Source organism: Emys orbicularis, chromosome 3 (assembly GCF_028017835.1).
Source record: "Emys orbicularis isolate rEmyOrb1 chromosome 3, rEmyOrb1.hap1, whole genome shotgun sequence".
In the NCBI taxonomy this organism is placed as follows: domain Eukaryota; kingdom Metazoa; phylum Chordata; order Testudines; family Emydidae; genus Emys; species Emys orbicularis.
This window is the reverse complement of record NC_088685.1, coordinates 162318926-162336915: the sequence shown is the minus strand read 5'-3', so window position 1 is coordinate 162336915 and position 17990 is coordinate 162318926. Positions and strand designations below refer to the sequence as shown.

The 17990-nt window shown below is 40.1% G+C and overlaps 1 protein-coding gene across 1 annotated transcript in view; it reads left to right on the top strand.

The window, feature by feature from the left end:
* LCLAT1 (lysocardiolipin acyltransferase 1) overlaps nucleotides 1–17990 on the top strand; it is a 188445-nt gene that overhangs the window by 99112 nt on the left and 71343 nt on the right. The window contains exon 4 of the mRNA XM_065401896.1: nucleotides 10850–10996. Within this exon, the coding sequence (XP_065257968.1) occupies nucleotides 10850–10996 (147 nt within the window). The remainder of the gene's footprint in view (nucleotides 1–10849; nucleotides 10997–17990) is intronic.

Sequence of the window (17990 nt, the reverse complement as noted above, 5' to 3'; positions counted from 1 at the left end):
TCTATATGAACTTGACTGAAACACAGTGCCGCAGCAGAAGCGGTCGGGGGCTAAATACAGAAGGCTAGAGATCATTAGACGTCAGTGGGAGCAGTTTATTCCTCATGTCAATCCTGTGCTTTGCTTTCCAGTGCAGATTTTTAAATCCATGTCAGGACTGCAAATGTATATTCAGTAGATCTTGTGATAAATATCCGTAGGAAATTGTGGCCAAGGAGTATAATTATGAATTCAGCCAGGCAGTGTAAAAAAATCTCATATTTTACCTCCATGGCCCTACCATGTGATGTGAAAGGCTTTTAATTGGTACTAATAGCTGAAGAAAAGTCTTCAGCAATTTTGCAGTTCTGTTTTAAAAAGCCTTTGCCCATTTTGTAATCTTTTAGCATTTAACCGAATCTTTTAAAGGTCACAAGGAAAGAGAATTTAGAAATCCATGTGACACCTCATCAGTGCCTTGCAGATGTCATTGCCACCATTTGTTAGTCGTCAAAGTATAATATTTCTAGCCAGAAATTATTTAGAATTCTGAAATTAAAATAATTTCTTCTCTCCTAGCACCTTTCAGTTTAATCTTTTCAGATGAATACCTTTACATGAACTAATTGTACTTGATTAAAAATAAACAAATACAGAGCTTTTGATACATTTGCTAAAGGCAATTGTTTTCATTCTTAGGCAGCTACATGGTGGTCAGTACTTTAAGTATTTCATTCAGAATTGTGTACAGCATGGGGTTATGTGTAACACTTTCATCTGAATATCTCTGAGTACTTTGCAAACATTAAGCCTCGCAACATCCTGGTGCTAAGTACCATCCCAATTTTAGAGTGGGAAAATAAATTTGAGAGGTTAAGAAAATTACCCAAATCAGATAAATTAGGGGCAGACCTAAGTCTTGAACCCAGGAGTACTGATTCCTAGTCCCCATCTTTAGCTAATGCACTCTTCGTACTTGGGATTTTATTTGTATTTGGAGACTTAATATGTAGAGGAATGTATGTTTGGAGGTGAGCAGAGTTAAAGCATCTGAAACATGATTTAACAACTGCATACTGCACATATAAGGACTTTCTATTTAAGAAATTTAGATACTTACTTCGCAGGTAGATGATGACTCATTAGGAGTTTTTGGGTCACTTTTTATAGATGTTTACAAATTATTAATTTATCATACTTTAATGTATAAAAAAAACCCTTTGACTTGACTATATACGAGTTGTTTCTTTTTTAATGGATGATCTTTTTGTTCCTGGAGACTATATCTCTGGTTTAATAATGCATGCAATAAAGTTTCCAAAATGCTATATTAAATTTCAATAATCTCAATTTCAGAAATATTACTGCAGTATTTCTTTACTACTTGCCAAAGGTATAGTCCCCAGGAATCACTATTTACTTTGTTGTTCTGCTGTTACTGCAGTTTCTTATATCAGTGGTCCTCAACCAGGGGTCTGGGGCCTCCTGTGGGGGCCGCGAGCAGGTTTCAGGGGGTCCGCCAAGCAGGGCCATTGTTAGACTCGCTGGGGCCCAGGACAGAAAGCTGAAGCCCCACCACATAAGGCTGAAGTCCGGGGCTCTGAGCACCAACACCTGAGGCTGAAGCCGAATTTAGCTTCACAGGGGCCCCTGTGGCATGGGGCCCCAGGCAATTGCCCTGCTTGCTACCCCCAATGCTGGTCCCAGCTTTTATATGCAGCAAACCAGTTGTTGTGACACAGGTGGCCCATGGAGTTTGGGGGGGGGGGGGCTCAGAAAGAAAAAGGTTGAGAACCTCTGTCTTAGATGACATCATCAAAAACTACTCTGGCACATTTTGCAATGGCAATTCTCTAGGAGGATTTCTAACAGCATTGACAATTTCTTGCATACTAAAATCAAATAGAATTTCCCTAATCCACTCTCCTCTGAATTTGCATATACAAACCTGTGTTCTCACCTTGCCTTTTATCAACGATTTAATAGCAGATGCAGTGATAAAGTGGGGGTTCTTGTATTAGTAAGTCTTGATTACTTTCTCAAAATATACTGCAGAATGCATACTAAAGTTCACTTACTACTTAATAAAGTGTTGTAAATAATTGGAAGTAAACTATAATGTCAAACAAATGGACAAAGAAAGATTTGAAATATTGTCTGTCTTTTTTTAATCACTTAACTTGCCAGTTCTCAAAACTCCTGATGTTCAGAATGCATCTCCCATTCACTAATATGAATAAGTGAGGTTCTGCTGGAAGCAGAATGTGTGGTTTAACCATCAGCACCTCATCTTGGTGTCAGTGATTTTCAAAGCGTTATAATAGTGGATGAAGGGACTGCAATGATGTCTGGATTTTAGGGGAGCATTAGGTACAGTATCTCAAGCCTTAATCAAAAAAATAAATTAAAATTGGCTTTAATCTGAGCACGGTTATATGAATTGAAAAGTGGCTGAAGGAGCATAATCCAAGTATATGTCAGTGAGTGAAATGAGGTATCCAATCGCAGCTGCCTGGATGAGTATTGGGCCTTGTTTCATTTAATGTCTTTGTTAATGAGGTAGAAAAGATTAAATGCACATTGATTAAATTCACAGATGATAGGAAAGAGGATGGTGCTGTAAACATCATTGATGATGGATTTATCTCATGTTAAGTCCTTTCATGTTAATGGAAAAACACAAGTTGACACATCTTGAGAAAATTTTTCTGAAATATGGATATTCCAGGGGAAGGCTATCGAAGAATTCATCATAACTGTTTTCACAGCACTGCAAGACTTGCCGTGTTCTAAAAGCCCGCCTGCTACACCCAAAGACAGGGAAGCATAACAAGAGGGCAAGAAGAGGAAAGGGAAAGGTGGGTGAGGTAGACAGTATGTTGGATGGGAGAATGGAGAACAAAGCTGCTGAATTTAAGAGAAATGAGGAGTAGGGTCCACTATGGACAGTTATTTGCAAATCCTAATTGCTATATTCAGCACTCAGGTTTTACTATGTTGACTTCTAAAATTGTCTTCCATACAAAGATCTCAAAGCATTTTACAAACATTAAGGGCTCCAGGTTTCCAAACACCCCAGTGAGATAGATAAGTGTGTGTGTGTGTGTGTGTGTGTGTGTGTGGATACACACACACACACACACACACTTATCTATCTCACTGGGGTGTTTGGAAACCTGGAGTCCTTAATGTTTGTAAAATGCTTTGAGATCTTTGTATAGACACACACACACCATTTTATAGATGCGTAAACTCATGTCTGGGGAGGTTAAATAATTTGCTCAAGGTAACACAGCAAATCTAGCAGAGCTAAGACTAGATTTTTTTTGTCCAGACTACCTTTTCTTTACCACTTGACTATGCTTCCACTTCATTGACCAAACCTTTGGCTCAGTTACATCATAAGAGTAAGGGACCTCTTAGCTCCCTGTTCCCAAGTATGGTGGTTCTGTAGTGGCCTGAACATCATGATGATTGGTCTTGCAGAATGGAAATGAAGGACTCAATGCCTGCTCTTTGGGGCCAAGGTGCAGAGTCACAGGGCATAGATTGCTTGTAAATTGTATCCTCATCTCCCACCCATTAGTCATCCCTTCTCCACAGGAACCCTTTCTCCCTCTTTCCTCCTAAAAGGGCTGTGGAAGTAAATATAGACCCAGGACTTCAGTTGCTCCTCAAATATTACTAAAGGGGGTGATTCAGGGTGCAGGGTCTCTGATGGGTTTTTTTTTACCCATTTTTGTGGATTCACTAAACAGACCAATCCTCACTCATTTTTAATTTCTCTATTGCAGAGGAATATGCCTGTAAGGAATAGAATTTTTATGTAGAGTGGGAAAAACACAGGAGTTACTTCCTATCTAGTTTAAAAAACCCAAAACTTACTCCATGTGTGTGCATGTGTGTAAAATGCAACTATCAAGATAATACTTTCAAGGTAATTTTAAAAATATATATTGGAAACAAGGGGTGAAAATGGCATTTTACATTCGACTTTAGTGAAAAGAGCCAGGCAATGGGTAGCAAGATTGTGCTGGTGTTCAGAAACACAACTGTTATGAGATTGAATATCTACTGTACCACTAGGCAATTGGAAGTGTTATGAACACTCCTGAGTCATGCATTTCCTCTCTCAACTAATTGCTGAGTGATAATTTATTAAAAGAATGGACCAAGTCAAATGACAACTGTTCAATTCATTATATACCTATTAACTATACATTAGAGATGAACATGGTAAAAACATTACCATGAGCAGATACTCTGTATTACAAAGATTGGTACAAGAAGAATTTCTTAATTAATGGTTTACATGCATCAAATTAGAAAAATAATTTAAGAATTGAAATGTTTTAAAATGTGATTTGATTATGGTACTTAGAGCTGACACTAACTAGAGGAAACCGTTAAATGTCTGAATTGAAGTGGCTTTCCAAATCTATTTTTAATGTTCTTGTACTAATCAGAACTTGTACTAATCAGAAGTAAATACAGTGCAACTCTGTCTTCCCATCTCAAAAACCACGTGATAACATTTTTTCACTATAACATTCTTCTGTTTGGCAGAGCTTGTAAATGGGAAGTATAAAAGCTGCTGAGTGTTGCTTTTAAATCAAGGAGATCCACAGTTGTGCCACATTTATAACTGTTGGTGCAATGAAATAAATTACATAAATAACTGTTAATGAACCACTGCTATGATCAATATTTTGTGTGCACAGAAATCGGGCACGTGCAAGTGATTCCCACCAATCTTTGTGCCTATGTGGTGGTGGTACATCAAAGGCATCGATTAGAATCAGGGCTCCATTGGGCTAGTCTTGAACAAACTTATCGTTACTGCCTTAAAGCGTTTCTGATTTGAAACAAGAATCAACAAGTGTGTGTGACAAACAATAGAAGGAAAACAAAGAGAGAGGATGGCTGACAGTGATAAGATCCCACAGTTACATACGTTAGTTCTCTGCACAACTTGGTATGTCAGAATCACTTATTTATGGGGGAAACATTTTTTAATTTAGTATCAGCTATCCCAGCTGCCCCACAACTGAGTGCATGTTGGTTTGCTGGGTTTCTTATCGACCTCATGGCTTTTGAGGGATTTGAAAGAAGAGTGTGTAGTGGCTGTATGGATTCATTCTGTGAAGACTTTCAATGTGTAAGGGACAGCATGGAAGAAAGTATGGAGACATGCGAGAACGAATTGGAGAGCCAGTTCAAGATTGGCATCATTGACAGAATGGAGGAGGAACGTGTGAAGTATGATTAGAAAAAAGCAAATCTTTTGGATGAGGCAGAGTTATGAAGAGCCTTAAATGTGAGGTTAACTTGTATTTGGTCTGGTGGAAAACCGATTCCGGAGAAAGATGTGCGGGGTGACAGACCAGGAAAATTATCTTAGCGGCTGTGTTTAGTGCAGACTGGAGGAGGGGGCAATCTGGGGGTTGGAGAGGCCAGAGACGTTAGCAGTAACCAAGATGTGACATTGAGGACTTGAACCAGAATTCTAGCTCTAGGGACAGGATTCAGTTTTGCTTTAGAAAAGTATAGAGAAGAGAGATGCCAGGATTTGAGCACAACTTGGATCTCTGGCTTGCTGGAGAGAGTCAAGTCAGATGATACCCTGGCTATGGGTTTGAGGATTAATGTTAACAGTGCCAGAGAATAGGCAGAATAGAGAGGATTTAGGATTATATGCTATTTTGTATAGCACATTTTAAAATGTAAGGTTGTGTATCATGTTATAGTAGTTGTTCCTATAGGAAAACCACAACTTTGAATTTCCTGCCATGTTTTCTGGTTAAATATCAACAATAAATGTTGCAATAGGGAAGGCTTTGGCATTTAAATTCTTTTTAAAAATCTGTTTTTGAGACACTCTTAAAAATGTTCAGTGAACTTTAAAAAATGACTGGCTGTTTTTTACCAAACTTCTCCCTCTCTGTGCTCCTCCCACCTCCACCCCAAATGAAATGTTTGGACTAAGAACAAACATAAGAAATTTCAACCTGAAGTGTGTTTTATCCCTGTCCCCCTTCACCCCTTGAAAATAATGTTTTGGGGAAAAGGGGGCTTTGAAATTAAAATGTTTCCTCAGCCGTAACTATAGAATTGTTAATGTAATAATGTGTGATTACTGGAGAGTTATGTATGCTATAAAGTTGTTTTATCTTCACCCCAGGTCCCCAGAGCAAAAGTACACTTCGTATATGTAATATATTTCTCCAATTCGATAGTAGCATTTCCTGTCCCTTGCATATATGATCATGTGATGGACTACAGTATGTAGTCAAGCCACAATAAAACCAAGATAGGTGTGAAAAATAGACTGAGTATATGCGTGCTACTTACTGTAGCAAAAAACAAAGGTTAAATGTCTTTAATCAGAATTACCCTGGAATTGAAACCAGTGTCTGTCTTTTGAGTCACAAAAAGCTGATTGAAAAGGTCATTGTGGCCAGCTGCTGCATGTTTCTACGATGCTAACCACATAGCAAGCTTGAGCGAGAGTTATATAATCTATGTTGGTGAATGCTTTTGAGTACATTTGTGAGTTAACATTAGTTATCAGAAATGTCAGGTATTACAGGCATAGTATTTGTTTTGGCAAAGAAATGGAATTGCATTGTTTGGTTTGGATTAACTTCCCTGTTTGTTTGTGTTCCATATTTTCCCAATTATCTTTCCCGTGAACTTACAAACCCAAGGGCAAGCTTTTGCTTTCCAGTAAAAATAAACATTGATTTCTTTCAGACTAGCAAAATTCCTGATGGCCAGAAGTCCCAGACAACCAAAAACATAGTCCAGACAAGAAAAATATAATTACTGCCTATTAGACAATATGTTGAGCTGAGCTTTACAAGTGACTGAACAGCATGTCTCACCTCACACTGCAGATGAGAAGGTGCTTCCTACTTGTTTATTTTTAAATACCACTTATAAGCAGCATTATCAGTTTGCACATTACTGAATTCCTCCCATAGGTCTGCCCATCCTCTTTCACCCCAAACTACATTATGTATGTGTTCTCCCAATGGTGTAATATGTGCACGCTTGCCTTCATGTGACAGAGACAAGAAAACCAAGATGGCACATTTTCACCTTGCTTTTTTTACTGTAACCTTACTGTTAGTTTCCTGTCTCCCCTGTAAACTGTACTTTTAAACTCCAGGCAGAGGTATAAAACCCTCCCAGATCTGCAGGATGTTTTGAGTTTCAGGCACAGTTAGTACCATGCACATAACTTTCAGGGCCTAAGCTGCCTGGGGGAAGCGGTGGGGAAGGTCTAATGGCAAGTTTTCTCCCTTCTCTTTCCAGCAGTAGGTGGGACCAGTCTCTCCTAGTGAGCTGTTGTCCGCACACTACCAGCAAGTCTCCAAGTGAGCACTTTCTTTGCCTCTCGTCAGGAGCGGTGCCAGGGTTTTCGGCGCCCTAGGCGGGGGTCCTTCTATGCTCCCGGTCATCGTTGGCAATTCTGTGGCGGGGGCGGGGGCACTTCGGCGGCGGGTCCCGGAGCGAGTGAAGGACCCGCCGCAGAATTGCCGCTGAAGACCCGGAGCACGGAAGGACCCCCCGCCGCCGAATTGCCACCGAGGGCGGCAAAATGCCACCACCTAGGTCACCTAAATGGAAGCGCCGGCCCTGCCTCTCGTTTCTCTCAGACTCTGTAGCTGTGAGAAATCTTGTTTTGAATAACTCCGACCAGACAAGCTAGTTTCAAGACTCTATATGGTACCAACCAATATAATAATTTCATAAATTGTAGTTTTGTATCAGTTAATTTAGTGGTGGCAGTCGCAGGACATTCAATGTATGAAGTGTATTGGCTGAAATAATTACGCGAGAGTGAAAACCACCAGAAGCAAAATAGCAACATTTTCCTTTCATTAAGGTGCCTCTTTCCACCATGTCCCACTTGCCTGTTACTTCCTCAAAGTTCTGCAAAGGGTATTCGTTTTACGTATCTTCCAAGTTTTACTTCTGTTGGGTTTGTTCGTGTGCTGTAGGTTTCTAGAATTTGGGAGAAATTTGAAACTCTCTCTTCCTTAGTAGGGTGGACCTGTAACAGGTAAGACACAACTTGCAACTTCTTACCGTGTAGTACTCCTCCTCCTCGTTTGTTGTCACGTTGGGTCAAAGTTGATGTTAGTCACTGTGTTGGCCAGTGACAAAAAAGTGTAATAATGCAAGTAATTTTGGACAGCATTTTGAGGCGCAATACCAGTTAGCTTTTCCCTCTGCTGCACACTGAAAGTCCAGTTTTGACATCAGTTTCTTTGATGTATAATATCATATACCAGAGGCTTTAAAAAGAAAGCGTTCATTATTTTCCCCGTTTGATGAAGTACGTCCTTGTAGCTGCAGTACGCTTTTGAATACAGATTATGGAGTTCAGATGAGATGAGAACAACAAAATGGGATAGCTTGTGGCCTGTTTGGGAGAGAAAATAGGTTTTTGAAACCAGCACAAGGACTATTTAAAAAATAAGCTCTGAATAGTTCATTTAAAATATTTATGGCACATTCTTACACTATAATAAAGGCCAGTGCTAAGAAGAAATTGTAAATAAAGCTACAGCTTAATTTGGTCATGGTCATGTGATGGAGCTTATTAAAAGAAAATTTTGTTTTAGTTTGTCCTTCTAATTATCACCCCAAAATGATCCTTCTAAACACTATATCCATATGACCAGGTCTCTGTTCTTAACTGCCATTGGTTTGACACAATTTGTATTGATTGTAATATGTTGTTCACATTGAATGTGGAAAGCTGACTGCTTCCTTTTGAAAGCAGTTTCTCCTCTATATCCTGAGCCATGTCACTGAAAGGATAGGATGGACATTTAGGCTCTGTCTACAGTTAAAATTTATACTGCGAGGTACAAAAAACCCATGCCCCTAACAGACATAGTTATGCCAACAAAAACCTCAGTGTAGAAGCAGATATGATGACATAGTGCTTCTGTCAGCGTAGCTAACGTCGTTCAGGGAGGTGGAGTTCCTACACTGGCTGGGAAGCTCCTCCTGTCAGTGTTTGTTGCATCTACGCAAGGAGGCTATGCCAACATAGCTGTGCCATCATAGACTGTCATGTAGACTAAGGCCTGGTCTACGTGGAAAAAATTAGGTCATCTTAACTAAGTTGCCCAGAGGCATGAAAAATCCACACACACCCCCTGGGTGGTGTAGTTAAGATTCTTCCATCAACCTATCTACTACCTCTTGGGGAGGTGGATTACCGATGACAATTGAAGAACCCCTCCCATCGGCATAGGCAGTATCTACACTGAAGCGCTACAGTGGCGCAGCAGCAGCACTGCTACTGTAGCTCTATTCTGCAGACATTTACTACAGCCACGGAAGAGGTTCTTCTGTCACTATAATAAATCCACCCCTCTGTGAGGCGGTGACTAATTCTTCTGTCAACCTAGTGGTGTCTACACAAGGCCTTAGGTCAGTGTGATTACATCTCCCAGGCATGTGAATTTTTCACACCTCTGAGCGACTTAGCTTGGTCAACCTAAGTTTTTAGGTGTAGACTAACCCATAGTCTGTGTGGGAGACAAATGGGGACTGTCAAATGTAGGAGCCCACTTCAAAACTCTATAAAAGAGGATGAGTGTATTTTTTGAATTTGTGCTTGGGAACATCCAAATATTTGCACATACCAGCAACTATTCCTGTTACACTTGTAAACATTTAAGTGACTTGCCTAAGGTCAGAGGGAGAATGGTGGAGCTGGGCATGTAATCCAGGAGACTGATTCCTGGTTCAGTTGTCTAAACCATTAGACAACAGTACATTCAATAGGAAGCACATATTGTTGTGTAGTAAATCATGCCAAAAAAAGACACAAGTGGTTTGAAAGAGAATTGCATGTGGCACCTAACTTGCAGATTATGTATGGTTATGTCAGTTCCATTTGTTTAATATATCTTCTTGATGTTAGGCATAAGTCCTCACAACTGTATTGGGACTTGCATGTGCATGAGGAAAGCTATACCTCAAATTATGCTATAAAGTAGTGCAAAGGGAGTACTGCTTTCTATTATGACCTATTAGTGATGGAATAATTTATTGGAAGTTGTATGTATCAGAAACCTTGTAGCACAAATTTCTTATAATGTCATAAATATTTTCAGTATGACATGTATTTACAAATATTTGAAATCCACTTGTACATACTTTTTATTTAATTGAAAAAATGTTTTAAACAAAATATTATGCACTTAAACTTTAAAACTTGCATTGTGCCATCATAACCACTTACATTTATATAGTGCCTATTATTCCAAAGCACTTTACAAACTGAAAGTGACATGCACTTTGCTGACCACTGAATAGCAATCACCTCTGGTTTAAGAATGTTATAGCAACTTTGCATAACAACTTCAGACAGAAAGTGAAGAATACAATATCCTATTGAATTTGCAGTGGAAATATAGGTTGGCAGAACTTGGTTACCAGAATTAGAAATTGTTTAGACACCAAGACTAGTGTCACTGTTGTGAATAGTGAATTGAGGTCTTTAATACCACGTCCGCAGCATAATGTCCCCTAACTCTGTTCTGGGGCTTGGGTTTAATAAAGGGAAGAGTTTTACCATATGGGTAATGAACACCACTTTCAGCAGCACCAAAGTGCTTCTTGACAGTCCACCCCGTCAAGTATGGCCCCTATTTAGCATGTGCAATATGATGCTGTTACAATACAAGATGGCTTTTCTTATGAAATTCCATATAGTTGCAGGCAAAATTTTTCTTCAGTAGTTGGGAAATAAAAGTTTAACCTCATGGATGCAAGCAAATGAAGATCATACAATGATATGTTACTAAATATATATATATATATATTGTTAAACTTATTCTAGGTTGGGCAATGCAGGTTGCTGCCTTTATTTTCATTCAGAGGAAATGGGAAGATGACAAGAACCACTTTGAAAATATGCTGGATTATTTCTGTGACATTCATGAACCATTGCAACTCCTCATCTTTCCTGAAGGAACTGATCTCACAGGTAAATTAATTGTTGGCTCCTCTTGGATGTAATTAGGTAGAAATTCATATGTATTAAGGAAATAGTTCCTTAGTTAATAGTAAAAAAGTAGCAAGTGACTATGGAGTCTCATGAACAGTAAGTGTTACACTGGTATACTAGATTATCTATTGACAGGTTGGGTCACAGAAATCCCCTTGGGACTGCCACCTGATGTGCTGAGACTACCTCTAAGCCAGTTTTCCATGGCAGCTCAGGACTTCAGTACGCTGCCTGGTTGTGCCAGACACGCTAGCCTGTTACAAACACACATCCAGGTCTAAACCATGTCCCCCAAAAGCTGCAGGCTTAACTGAAAACATCTTAAGAAGTGCTCCTGTCTCCAACACCCAGATACCCAGTTCCCAGTGGGATCCAAACCGTAAATAAATCCGTTTTACTCTGTATAAAGCTTATACGGGGTAAACTCAAATTGTTCACCCTCTAGAACACTGATAGATATGCACAGCTGTTTTCTCCCCCAGGTATTAATACTTGCTCTGGGTTAATTAATAAGTAAAAAGTGATTTTATTAAATATAAAAAGGAGGATTTTCATAGATTCAAGATTCATAGACTCTAGGACTGGAAGGGACCTCGAGAGGTCATTGAGTCCAGTCCCCTGCCTTCATGGCAGGACCAAATACTGTCTAGACCATCCCTGATGGACATTTATCTAACGTACTCTGAAATATCTCCAGAGATGGAGATTCCACAACCTCCCTAGGCAATTTATTCCAGTGTTTAACCACCCTGACAGTTAGGAACTGTGGATTTAAGTGGTTCCAAGTAATAACAGACAGAACCCCTGGACCAAGCCCAGAGCCTACACCCAAACTCCATCCCAGAGCCTGCACCCACGAACCCCTCCTGTACCCCCACCTCCTGCTGAAGCCCGGAGCCTGCACCCAGCACCCACACTCCATCCCAGGGCCTGCACCCCAGACCTCCTCCCCCCACCCAAACTCCCTCCCTATCTTACTGATGATAAATTGAGGCACATAGTGGATAAACTACTTTCCAAAAGTGGCAGAACCGGGAATAGGACTCTGGTCAGAATACCCAGGTCCTTATTCCGCTATTTATTATTTAACATTTATACTGTAGTACCGCCTAACGGCCTCAACCAGTCTGGGCCCCATCTTGCTAGGCATTGTACAAACATAGAGAAACTGATAATTCCTACCCCTATGATTTTATAATCTAAAATACAAGATATAACAGATGGATGAGATAAACAAGGGTATAAGAGTAAGGGCAGAGGAGATACTTTTTTTTAGTCTAATAGGATGTGTGAAATTTGTAGAAAAAGTAATCTCAACTCACCCCCTGGTTATTTACTGTAAGCATTAGAGATGAGGCATTCTAACCATTAGAGACACCTCCTCCCTTTATAGTTACCTATTTAGACAGCCTAGGTCAAATGTATTTCTGCCTATGTGAGTCACACTTTTAATACAATAAATGTTTTAAAATATACTCGGATAAAAATAACAGTGTACGCACTGAAAGACATCACAGAAGCAAACTAACTCTGACAGGAGACACCCGCAAGCCTCAGATAATGTCAGTGTATGTTTCTATCGGACAGTGAACGTACCCATGTAGAATTTGAGTACACATACTCAAATGCAATATGCATCTTTGTTTTTAGGGCATGTTTCTGTAGGATTTTCTTTATAGAGAAACTGAAACAATTATAAAGGCTTGGTCTACAATACCAACTTATGTAGGTATAACTATGTGGCTCAGGGGTGTGGAAAACCCACACCCCTGAGCGATGTAGTTATGCCGACCTAACCCGTGGTGTACACAGAGGTGTGTCGATGGAAGGGCTTCTCCTGTCGATGTAGCTCCCACTTCTCGGGGAGGTGGAGTATCTATGCCAGTGGCTCTGAACCTTTCCAGACTACTGTACCCCTTTCAGGAGTCTGATTTGTCTTGCGTTCTCCCTCACTTAAAAACTACTTGCTTACAAAATCAAACATAAAACTACAAAAGTGTCACAGCGCACTATTGCTTACTTTCTGATTTGACCATATAATTATAAGATAAATCAATTGGAATATAAATATTGTACTTACATTTCAGTGTATAGTATATTGAGCAGTATAAACAAGTCATTTTCTAGCTGAAATTTTAGTTTGTACTGACTTCGCCAGTGCTCTTTATGTAGCTGGTTGTAAAACTAGGCAAATATCTAAATGAGTTGATGTAACACCTGGAAGATTTCTTTGTACCCCTAGGGATACATAAACCCCGGGTTGAGAACCACTGATCTACGCCAGTAGGAGAAGCCGCCCGTCGCTGTAGGTAACATCTTCACTAAGCGCTACAGCAGGTCAGCGGCACTGGTGCTGCTGCAGTGCTTCAAGTGTAGACCAGCCCACCATCAGCTTTTGAGTCAAACTGCTGCACACTGTATGTTTAATTATGTTGTCAAACATTTACTAACTTCAGTGACAGTTGTAGGCAGGAGGCTCAGAAATACTCTGTTACTATGTGAACTTGAAGATTTTATAATTAATTCATGTAATCTATTTTGGTATAGCTCATAGCTTCCAGAACAGAATTTTCACTTAGAAACCAATACTGTGTATACTTTTTCAATGCTCTGTCATCTGAAGTTCTTATACCAACACTTTCAGACTGCGGTTCTTAATACCTATTACACTGAGTCTTATGGATACTCCCTATTACATTTTAGCTTGGAAAAGAGGTCATTAAAATTCCATGGAATGTTTAGTCTGTTTTACTTGTGAACGGTGAAAGGCTCAAAAGAATGGGAACCATTTTGGCTATCTGATAGGTGAAAGGTAGCAGACAACCTCAGTTACATTGTACATTTTAGTATTTGAAATGTTTACATACCAGACATTCATTAAGTTCCAGTTTTGCTTTACTTTTGAAACTGCAGCTCATTGATTTCCATAAAAATAGATCATTCTGCTTATTGCTTCTCTCCTTCCTCTTAAATATTTACTGTATAACTTGAGCTTCCCGTATTTAATTATCTAAACTACAATGCCTCAATAGAAAGGAAATATCATTAATAAGAACTACCAAGTTAATATCACTTGCACTCCCTTCATCTTGAGGGTTGCCTTGCGTGTCACTCTGGCTGCAGCAATGCTTGGGATGCACCTTCTTGTTCATGAAATTTTGACATTATTCTGAATGGAGGTAAGATTCCACACACTCTTTTTTTCCCCTTGTCTACCTCTAGGGCAGTTTGTTGGAAATGAACCAAGCAGAAGTCTGAGTCATATTCTCTTGATAAAACAAGCTTTATTATTAATAGAGGGGACAATCAAATTAATACAGAGAACTTTGCATAACATACCTCATCTGAATTCTTTGCAAAGCTCAGTGGGGTACGTGAACCTGCTTAGTTGCAGTGAAAAAAGAAAATGCCTTACATTTCTAGAGACTACTGTCCACTCTTTCCCCTTTCATCAGGCAGCCTGAGCCACTCACTCTTTCTGTGTCTTAGGCCTTGTCTAACTGTGCAAATTGACAGATTTGGGTTAAACTAATGCAGTTTGCATGTGTAGACAAGGCCTTATGCCCCTCTGCCAAGACCTATTTGTCAAATCTCTACTCAGTGTTTTTATTTGATCTTGGAGGTGTTCTTTCCTTAATAAGGCAAGATGATTGAATTTTGATTTGTGTGTCCATTTTTCCTTAGCTTAGGTGTTAGGTCATGTTAACTCAGTCTATCTGTACACATATTGAATGTGAGTCTCTCATCTAAGTAGAATGTATTTGCCTCATAAGTTTCTCTTACCAATATTTCCACTTGCTATGAAATACAAATTGACAGGTACGAAATTCTGTGTCCGGTGTGATAGATATGGCAATTTCCTGCAATATCCTGAACAAACCTTTTTGAAATAACTTTCATGTGTCTTAGGAGTTTGTTATATTAAAAATGCAAATGTTCATGTATTATTGTGGGATTGTATGTTACATCTCTGGGGGAGGCACGACTAATGTAAACCCTGAGAAGTATTATAAGCTTCAGGGACTCTTTTATTCAGGGTTCTTGTTTTGTTTTTAATATGTTTTCCCTGAAATGCTTTCATCTGAGGGGAAAATGTGCTTGCTTAGAAGGAGCAGTGTGGTAACTTAACAGTGGGCAATTATGCTGTTTATAGCTTCTGGAGAAAAGGCAAAGCAGGCCTGTTTATGCATCTGATTTGCTGGGGAACTCACAGCGTAGGCAGGAAACTTCTGCAACCTGGAAAATCCTCAGGAGGGAGAGAGACATGGGTCTCTGCCCAGCAGAGGGTGACAGCTGAGGAGCCAGGAGCCTAGAATGGGTGCCCTTGCTTGACAATAGTGGGGAAATACAGCTGCAGTTGCCCTGAACTATGGTGGCAGCGTATGTGGCTCTGGAACAGCGTGAATTATATAAGTGCCAACAGCTGTGAAAGCAAGTATCCTAGAAGGAAAGAACACAGAGAAAAGTCTTGATAGTCTTTTGGGGGAAGGAATAGCAGAAAAAGAGAGAGGGCAAATGAATTATGAACCGCTGAAGAAATATCAGCTGGTTGAGCTATGCAAAGAAAAGCAGCTCAAAACTGAGGAGCGGACAAAAACACAACTAGTCAACTTCCTGTATTCTAACAACCAGAGGAGGGATGATCGTCCAGGTTTAAGGGAGAATGTGAGCCCACTGGCAGAGGGTCCACAAGCAGGGAAGCTCTTGGAGCCAATTACCTGGAGGGAAGCAGGGAAGAGGCGGATAGAAGCAGACAAACTACATCACTGCAACAGGGAATTGTGGATCAACAGTTAGCGCAGAGAGGTTACAGCTGGAGAGAGACAGTGTGAGTCTGGAAACTCAGCTGCTTGCAGAGCTAGAGCGACAGTGTCAGTTCAAGTGAAAAGAGGAGAGCAGGAGAGCCAGTGCCAGCACAAGGAGAGGGAGAAGAAGGATCATCAGTATCAGCTTGAGATGGAAAAAACTGCACCAGCAGGACTATAGTCTGATAGATGATGCCAGATCCTAGGAACCTTTCCCATGGGTGGCATAGACTCCAAATTACTTCCTTGCTTTAGGAAGGGGGTTCACATGGATGTGTTTCTGAAGGCTTTTGAAATGCAGTGTGAATTGAATAAGATGGGGCAGGAGAAATGGTACGATATCTAACTCCACTACTGTTAGAGACAAAAAGCCTTGTCCATTTTCACACTTACGGACAAAGAAGACTATAAGGATTATGAGCTCAAATTAGGGGTTAGGTAAGGGGTTTCAGCTCAAATTAGGGGTTAGGTAAAGAAATGGGGAACTGGTTGGGGGGAAGGGGTGTCACCAAACTCAATGAGGCCTGCAAATTAACAGGTATTGAACAGTTCTATAAACTCTGCACCCCAGTGCTCCATTCTCCTCTCCCCGCTCCATGAAATCATGGTTAATAGACAAGAATCCTAGAGACATGACCGAACCTGAGAAATGAGCTAACCAATATGCAGAGGGCCTGAGAGGAAAATCAAGGGAGATGGGGACAAAGCTGACTTTCCCAGAAGGGAGAGGGAGAACTTGCCAGAAGGGAGAATGGGCTAAACCAGACCTGGGGAGGAGGCAAACCCTAATGTGCCCAAAAAAGGAACCTGGGGAGTTGATATATTTTTATTGCCGCAAGTCTGACTTGCTGGGTAACACACATTGTAGGCAGGGAGTTGGGCAGCCTGGAAAAACCCATCAGGAGGCAGACAGACATGGGTCTCCACCCAAGAGTGGTGATGGCTGAGGAGCCAGGAGCCTAGAGTGGGTGTCCTTGCTGGTCCCTGGAGGGGGAATACAGGTGACAGCAGGTAGTACCATATGTTCTATCATTGTGCTGTCAGAGGCAACCTTTTTTTTCCTTCAGTCTTTGACTTATAAATCAATTTGTGTGCACTTTATTTAGTAATTTAAGGCACAGTTTGGCAGTCTGTTCTCCCTATTCAGCCCTCCAGAATATGCTAAGTGTCCTCTCAGTACGGATGGGACATCAGGCCTGCTCCAAGCTCGCATCTTAATTATCAGGAGGGGTACCAAGATGAACAAAGGAGTAGGGGAGATGGGATGACAGCAACATCAGTAACATGACCTATTTATTCAGTGATGACTGTTACACAGATCCTGGGTGGGAGGGAGGAAATTGAATGTCACAACTTTAACGTTAGTACTTAATTTGTAGTTGAATGATCAAAAGTAACTCCTAAAAATAGCTTTGGGCTATTTTCTTTACCGTTTCATTTAAAATGGGTTCTTTGATTCTTTGATTATTTTTTTTTTATTTTAATTTTTTTTAATGTAATTCCGCAATAGAAGATTGTGGTGGTGATGGGGAGTCCTGAGAGGTGGCATGGTGAAACGAATACTGAAGTAACTGCAGTCCTTTCAGATTAACTTCTGATTGCTAAAGTTCCCAATTGATATTAAAAACATTTAAATAACATTAGTATAATTTCTAAAGTATACTCAGTCCTAATCAGTGCTTCTCTCCCAAAGACGCATGAAAGAGAAATTTATATTGAAAGCCATGGAAAAAATTGTGGTCTGCTCCCTTTAAGCCCATCGGGTTCAGTTTTCAAAAACATCTTAAGTGACTTAAATCATTTAAGGTATACTTGAAAACTATACCCATCACCAGTATGTGTCTGTACCTCCTATTTTTTTTACACATCAGCAGGTATTGTAAACACACTAGTAGGTCTTGTCCCATAAATGTCAATATATAGAAACACTTTGCAAAAACTCTACTGGCAAGGTTGATATTGCATGTGGAGAGGTGGATCAGGTTGCCCGGCATTGCTATAGTAAGCAGCAGTAGGGTATCAAGTGTATATTTCTTCCTTTACATGTGCTATTATGCGTCAGTAAAAACAATTATCCAAAATTAAATGTTCACAGTTTACATTGTTAGTACTTAGAATTGTTTTGACGCCAAATGAAATAAAATGCTGAATGGCCACCAACAAAAAGA